This window comes from Apium graveolens, chromosome 8, assembly GCF_009905375.1.
Source record: "Apium graveolens cultivar Ventura chromosome 8, ASM990537v1, whole genome shotgun sequence".
Classification (NCBI taxonomy): domain Eukaryota; kingdom Viridiplantae; phylum Streptophyta; class Magnoliopsida; order Apiales; family Apiaceae; genus Apium; species Apium graveolens.
The window spans coordinates 153556558-153564852 of NC_133654.1; the positions used below are offsets into that span (position 1 = coordinate 153556558).

The following is an 8295-nucleotide window of genomic DNA, read 5'->3' on the forward strand; positions in this document are numbered from 1 at the left end:
AGAGAACTTAGAGATATCTATAAGCCAAAGTGAAGACATGAAGTGAAGAGATCTCGACAAGCTAAATTCTCTTATAGGGAAGTTAGAGACCTCTACAAGTCAAAGCAACTATAGAGTAATGAGAGATCTCGATAAGCCAATATACTTATCGAGATGTCAAGTTCTCTATATTGAGTGTAAAATAACTGCAAGTGCACAGCGGTTAATTGTAGCAAATACATGTCGATCCACAGAGACTATGAATTTTCAAAACCCTAACAATTTAAATCAGGCAAACTAGACAATAAGATTTGAGAGGAGTTTGAATTAACCTAATTAGCAAATAGATCAAATAATATGAAAAACCTAGGAATCTGAATCCGTTAATCAATCACAATTAATACAACTCTCCCTAAAATCAATTCTCTTTTCTTCATAAATAAATTTTAATTAACGAGACAAACATATACTATGAAACTTGTTATCTAATAATAACCCATCAAAACTTCATGGAGCAAGCATAGACTATGAAAAATAAATCCGGTAACAATAATACATCAAAATCACTTTATCAATTAAATAATTAAGCACCAAGAAAAATCATGAGAATCAAATAATAGGAACGAGAAGATATCAAAGTAATTAAATTAACTTCATCTTCATCCTAGGGAACAAATTTAGCTACACATGATAAAAAGATGAACAAAACAAATAACTAAATAGGTGTCTTGGGTGTTGGATAAAATACAAGAGGGGAGACCCATATATATAGGGAAAATATGAGGGTTGGGTTCTTGGAATACAAGTAGGATTTTTAAAGTAAATTCTTCTTCTTCTCCAATAAGGATTCTATTTATCTTCCAATTCCCTTGACTTCTAGAATAGTCCACCTCCTTCCTTATTTGCTCCTTTTCCAACTCAAATTCTGATTTTATTTATTTTCCTACAAAATAAAGTAAAACAATTTATTTATTAATAAAATTATGAAAACGGACATAAAATAGGTATTAATAATATGCAATAATATGGACCTATCAAATGCCCCCATACCTATCTTTTGCTCATCCTCGAGAAAAATCAAAAAGAAAAATGCTAACTAAGAAAAGTCCTATGCTAGTTTTCGTAGGCGGGACGGGAAATTTTAGGTTTACCAACCCGTTAAACTCATAGATCTACAAGAGGAGTGTTGTCTCATAAGGGTTTACAAAAGATCTACCCATAAAATCTGTGAAATACTCTAGCAAGTGTCCAAACTCTATCAACAATAACATTCATCGGTGTCAACACAAGAATTTTTAGGAAAATACATGCCTTTAAGACTCTTCTAATTATAGCCAAGATGTAGGTATCAATAATTCACTTATATCAACTCTGAACATTTACAAAAAATCCCAAGGTGTGTCGTGAAAATAGGTCTATGAAGAATCAATTGACTAAGTACATTTCCTCTTTTTCAACCAATATTGAACGGACCCAATCTCTATCAAAACAAGTATCTAGCCAAAATTCACAATGTTTTTCTTTTTCTTTTTTTTTTTATAATTGACTGTGCAATGTCCATTTTCTTAGGCTTTCTATGTTACCCATGTAGCGAACTTTAGGCCAATGACTCCCAAACCAGATGGTCTTAGGGCACTAGGTTTTAAAATACCCCTATGGACTTAATTACTCGAGTAACAAAGGCCACAAAATAAGACTAGTCAATTATACTACTTGTGCCTATCATCTCAATTTTTTTCTCTTTTTTTATTTGTGAAGAATATTGGGTATTGAAGTAGTTTATTCAAGCATCTTTTTTTTCCTTTTTCGCAAAAATTTGATTCGACATTGTTTCAACATGTGGGCTCTGTCTCAGATATCGAAAACTTCCCTAAACAATCTTTCCTACAAAGACCTTGTGCAAATGTGTCGTCTTGGACTCTTAAGCAAAAATTCGTTTGACACAAGTTTTATGAAGACAACCTTACTCAACTACGTTCAAATCATCTCAAGGCATTATATATATAAGTTTTGAAAAACTGCTAACACCAACTAGTTAAAGTTCAAGAGTGGACTGGACAACTTAGCTAAAATATCTCTGATTTTTTTTGTATTTTTTCATTTTTTCAATTTTTTTTGGATTATATATATATATATATATGTAAGTACTACTAAACCCCTCCCCCATACCTAAGTCATGCATTGTCCTCAATGAATGCAAATGAGAGAAAAAATGACAAAGTAAAAGGATGAGAATACCTGATAAGGGCATGACGAAGAATCACAATTACCTATAACACACACACACATTCACACACATTCACTCACACATACATAATTACTCCCCCATACCTATACTTTATTATGGGAGACACACACAAAAAGCCGTTGTTAACCAATACCAGAGCGTGGGGAAACTACTTTCGTAACACAATCAACACACATATGAAATTCACTCATAAGAACAATATTATCCACTAGAGAGATAAGATCATGCATCAAAATAAAACTCATAGCACTAACATTATTCATGGACCAATTAGACGCTTCTTTATGTTGTTTAAGTAAATTAATGACTTGAAATTCTTGGTTATGAACTTTTCTACTAGAAATAACAACATGATGAGTTTTATTATTAACTAACAAGGATTGTTCAAGAGTGGAAAATGAATGAATAGGATCGAGTGTGGGTGGCTCACCAACAGAAGTCTTAACAACGGTCTTAGGATCAAAATAACTAGCCTCAAGTTGGGTTTCATGATTAAAATAAATGGCATTTAATTCCTCAAACATCCCATCACAAGTGAAATTCTTATATAACTCATGAAGTTCTCTATTGCTTTCATACTCACGCAAAACATCATCCTCAAGAAGAGACTCAATTGCATTATCCTCAAGATTCGACCATGACACGACCTTATTTATCAAATTAACTCCTACAGGTTGTTCAAAAAGCTCATTAGGTTGATTTCCTACATTAAAGATATTTAGATATATCGACATGTTTCCAAATGTGAGTTTCATCGAACCATTTCTACATTTAATCAAAGTATTAGAGGTGGCAAGAAAAGACCTTCCTGAAATGATGGGGATTTGATTTTTGAGATTTTTGAAAGGTTCGATTTCTAGAACAATGAAATCAACGGGGAAGATAAAATCACCGATCTTAATCAACACATCTTCAACTATACCCTTAGGAGTTTTAACAGAAAGATCAACTAATTTAAGAGTAATACTGGTGTTTTTAAGTTCACCTAAGCTTAAGGCTTGATAGACAGATAATGGAAGAAGATTTACACTAGCTCCTAAATCGAGTAAAGCTTTATCAATGAAGGTATTTCCTATGACACAAAAGATGGTTGGACAACCAGGATCCTTATACTTTACAGGAATTTGTTTTGACAAGATAGAACTAATATGAGAGGTTAGGAAAGCTTTCTTAGGAACATGAGTGGTTCTTTTATGAGTACACAAATCTTTTAGACACTTAGAATAAGAGGTAACTTGTTGAATTGCATCTAAAAGAGGAATGTTAATCTTGACTTGCTTAAAAACTTCTAAAATCATATCTAGCTGAGCAGATTGTTTGTTTGAGATAAGTCTTTGAGGAAACGGAGCTTTTGGCTTAAAGACTTTTTCACTAGACGCATCAGAGTGGGGTTTTGAAGGTGGTTCTTTGGATGGTGATGACTCATTAAATTTAGAAGTTTTAGGATTTGGATTGGGAGGTTGTTGAAGACTAGGATTCAAGAGTAGAGGATTTGGTTCAGATGTTAGCTTATCTTCCTGATAAGTATTAATACCAGCATGATTGTTGAATTGATTGTCAGACCTTAGAAAGATGATGGAGTTCACATTTTTATGAGACCTTTGGTTTGGATAAAATTTAGGATTAACCTCGGGTTGACTAGGGAAATAATTTTTCTCTCTCTCACTGATTGTGTTTGCCAATTGATTAACTTGGACCTCTAGCTTACAAATGGCTTGTGTGTTTAAATTTAACAACTGCCTATCTTGGGTCATAGCTTGCATGAAAGATTGTTGAGATTTAAGTAAAGCCTCCATACTTTTTTCAATGGAATTCAATTTCTTATCAGATTCACTAAAATCGAGAGGATTTAAGGGGATTGAGTTAGGATAATGACCAAGAGTTTGAGGAGGATATGAATCAGGATTGGGCTTTTCAAAAGCAGGTTGAGAATTTTGATTAAACTGATTGTATTGACCTTGGTTCCATGAGAAATTTGGGTGATTCTTCCAACCAGGATTGTATGTAGGTGCATATGGATCATTCCTAACTCTAGGTTGAAACATAGCATTGACTTGTTCAATTTCAGGGCAATTGTCTATCACATGATTAGGAGAACTACAGTTTGCACAAATAGAAAATTGAAAAGTCGCATTGTTGGTTTCTAAGGATTCTAGACATTTAGTGAGTGTAGCTAACTTAGCTTCGGTTGCAATAGAAATACCAACTACGTGTAAGCCCTTTGATCTTTCAGGTTATGGATTAGGTTCCCTAGTTGACTCCCATAACATTGTTTTTCAGCTAACTCCTCAAAAAATTGTCAAGCTTCTTCCTCATTTTTATCCATAAATTTACCTTAGCACATAGACTCTAACAAAGCAATGGTTTGACTGTCTAAGGCTTCATAAAGAATTTTACAAAGTCTCCATTTTCTATACCATGTTGAGGACACTTAGACAAAAGCTTTTTAAATCTATCAAAATACTTCCAAAAAGACTCATTTCGATTTTGTTGAAATTGGTTGATTTCATTCTTAAGTCTGTTTGCCTTATGGTTTGGAAAATATTTTTTAAGAAAGATAGACACAAATCCATCCCACGTGGAAATAGAATTAACGGGTAGACTATACAACCATTGTTTCACTTCTTCTTTTAAAGAAAAGTTAATAAGTCTGAGCCTAATGGAGTCTGAGCTAAGTTGTTGGAGTTTTTGTAAAGCACATACTTCCTCAAATTCTCGAATGAAAAGATATGGATCCTCGCCCTCTATCCCAGAAAACCTAGGCAACATGCTAATGTGGTGATGTTTGATTTCAAAATTGTCCGTGGTTACTTCAGGTAGGACTATGCATGAGGGTTCAGCGGAACGAGCGGGATAACAACGGTCTTTAAGTGAGACAGCCATGATTACAGGTGGAATTTCTACTTCTTCTTTTGACTCAATATTAGTGGGTGAAGAAAAGTCGAGTTGCCTTACGGAGATGAAAGGTTAGAGTGTCTTATTAATCTAGATGGGGGTGACTCAATATTAGTGGGTGACTCAATACTTCTACTTCTTCTTTTGAACCCAATTACTTTGCATATAAAACAAGTAATCACGTAGCAAATAAGAGCTATAAGTCAACAAACAAGAAAAATTGGAAAATCAAAAAGAAAAAAACAACTAAGATCTATGGGTAATCCTAAAAAAAATCTAGACAGCTCCTAACTTTTGGACCACAAAAAGTCTATAAATCTAGATTTATTCAAACTGATTGGCCAGGTAAGCGGGGGCACTTCCTTGTAAACAAGGCTCTGAATTAGAGAACCGCTTGCCTAGTCACCAATCCAAATTGGCCAGGAAAGTGATACACTTGCCTTGTCACCAAAAGTTCAAATAATTCCAAATTTACTTCCTCTTTTAGGTACCTTCCTAATTGAGCTTAAAATCCTAGGGCCAACGTCTACTTAATTTTATTAAGGTAGGTGAATGCAAGATGAAGGAATTAGTGATTTGTGGGCCAAGGAAAGGGTGATGAAATCCCTCACCTTATTTTGTAATGGGTGGCGCCCTTAAGATTGATTAGATGATGCAGCACACAAAGAATAAGATAATAAACACTTATGGATGCACTACACTACGTATATTATTCTAAATTGTACGTACCTCTTTCCTCCAGCAATCACCACAGTTGTATAAGATGGAAAATAATAAATACAAAAAAAAATAATCTAGAGGATGTGATCCTATGTGAGAGAATGAATGATGCAACAAATTGGTTTTTAATAATTAACTAACTAATATTTTTGAATTTTTAAATATTTATTTTTTTTAGAGTTTTCAATAATAAAAGTGAGAAGAAAAAAAATAGAGAGGTGACACGGAATACCGAAAAGTGCTTTCAAAAATTCCAAAAGAGACGGTGAGGCCTCATAGCGATCTTCTTGTCCAAACTTTCCTCCGCTTCACAATTCCCTAAAAAACAAAGAGAAAACAAAAAACTAGTCCGAAGAATTAAATATCAAGGAGTGAAAATTAACAATAGTCCCCCGCAGCGGCACCAAAAAATTGAAGTGTAAAATAACTGCAAGTGTACAATGGTTAATTATAGCAAATACAGGTCGATCCACAGAGACTATAAATTTTCAAAACCCTAACAATTTAAATTAGGCGAACTAAACAATAAGATTTGAGAGGAGTTTGAATTAACCTAAATAGCAAATAGATCAAATAATATAAAAAACATAGGAATCTGAATTCGTTAATCAATCACAATTAATATCAACTGGCCATAAAATCAAATCTCTTTTCTTCACAAATAAATTTTAATTAACGAGACAAGCATATACTATGAAACTTGTTATCTAACAATAACCCATCAAAACTTCATGGAGCAAGCATAGGCTATAAAAATAAATCTGGTAACAATAATACATCAAAATCACTTTGTCAATTAAACAATTAAGCACCAAAAAAAATCATGAGAATCAAATAATAGGAACGAGAAGATATCAAAGCAATTAAATTAACTTTATCTTCATCCTAGGGAACAAATTTAGCTACACATGATAAAAAGATGAACAAAACAAATAACTAATTGGTTGTCTTGGGTGTTGGATAAAGTACAAGAGGGGAGACCCATTTATATAGGGAAAATATGAGGGTTGGGTTCTTGGAATACAAGTAGGATTCTTAAAGTAAATTCTTCTTCTTTTCCAATAAGGATTTTATTTATCTTCCAATTCCCTTGACTTCTAGTAGTCCACCTCCTTCCTTATTTGCTCCTTTTCCAACTCAAATTCCTATTTTATTTATTTTCCTACAAAACAAAGTAAAAATAATTTATTTATTAATAAAATTATGAAAACGGACATAAAATAGGTATTAATAATATGCATTAATATGGACCTATCATATATATCAAACTGGAGATCTCGAGGTAAAACTCAAAGTACAAAGTACAGACCAGTTCAATATCCAAGATTAACAATCAACAAACAATTCAATCAGTTGGATTGACAAGTCTACAAAAGGCATCTTGAGGTGTGCAAGATCAAGGGTGAAGATTAACTGATAAAGGAAGATCAAAGTTAACACAGTAAGCAAAGATATGCTAAGCCGGAAATGGAAGATATGTTTTTCCTAAAATGGAATGATTAGTGATAGTTTACTAAAGTGAATAACATCTATTATTATACACTGTGTTAACCAGTAGTTAACTATCATATAAAGTTAACACAGGTCCTTTGTTAGTTGTAACAATTTAGATAAGAAAAATCTTGTATTCTCTCAAGGAAGAAGCTAAACTCTTAAGCAACAAAGAGCCTAGAAATTTTGTAACAAAACATTCTTAATTATAATATAAAATTAAGTACATTTTGAAAGATTTGTGATCACTGTTATTGATTGTTTAATTTCAGTATTAACACATCTCACTGCAAGATTTAATTTACTTTGTTCATAACCATTAACACTTCAAGAAAACCATAAAAACACAAAAACACATTCACCCCCCCTGTGTGTAATTCATTATCTAACAAGTGGTATCAGAGCAAAATCTAAAAGAAAACAGATTCAAGATCTTGGAAGAATGAACACATAGAAAATCAGTAGCATCAAAATTTCTACCTTTGATAAAACTATATTACACTCTATGGAAGAAGAAAATGTTGATGTTTATCAGGATGGCCAATCCATTATATATTCAGATTCTCAAAAATGGGCATTTCACTCCTATGGTTAGAGTTGAGGAATCTACAGATGGAGACATGGTCATCCCAGTTCATTATGCTCCTAAAGATCCTTCAGAGTACACCGATCCTGAGAAAGAAAATATCTCCCTGGACAGTGGCTTGCAGTTGATCCTAATAAAGTCACTTGACAATGTAATGTACAATAACATTGTCAACTGTGACACTGCTAAGCAGATCTGGGAAAAGATTAAAATTCTCTGTGAAGGAACTGAGGAAGTAAGATCTAATCAAACAATGATACTGATTTCACAGTATGAGGGTTTCAAGGCTAAGCCAAAAAAATTATCACTGATGTATTTGAAAGGTTTAACAAGCTGATAAATGACTTGCATCTGCATGACAAATACTATGAAGCGG

The 8295-nt window shown here is 33.1% G+C and overlaps 1 protein-coding gene across 1 annotated transcript; it reads right to left on the reverse strand.

Moving 5' to 3' along the window:
• Window positions 1–2349: 2349 nt before the first annotated feature.
• Window positions 2350–4272, reverse strand: LOC141680078 (uncharacterized). The gene has a single exon (XM_074486400.1). It carries the CDS (start codon window positions 4270–4272, stop codon window positions 2350–2352), a length of 1923 nt encoding a protein of 640 aa, XP_074342501.1.
• Window positions 4273–8295: the final 4023 nt, after the last annotated feature.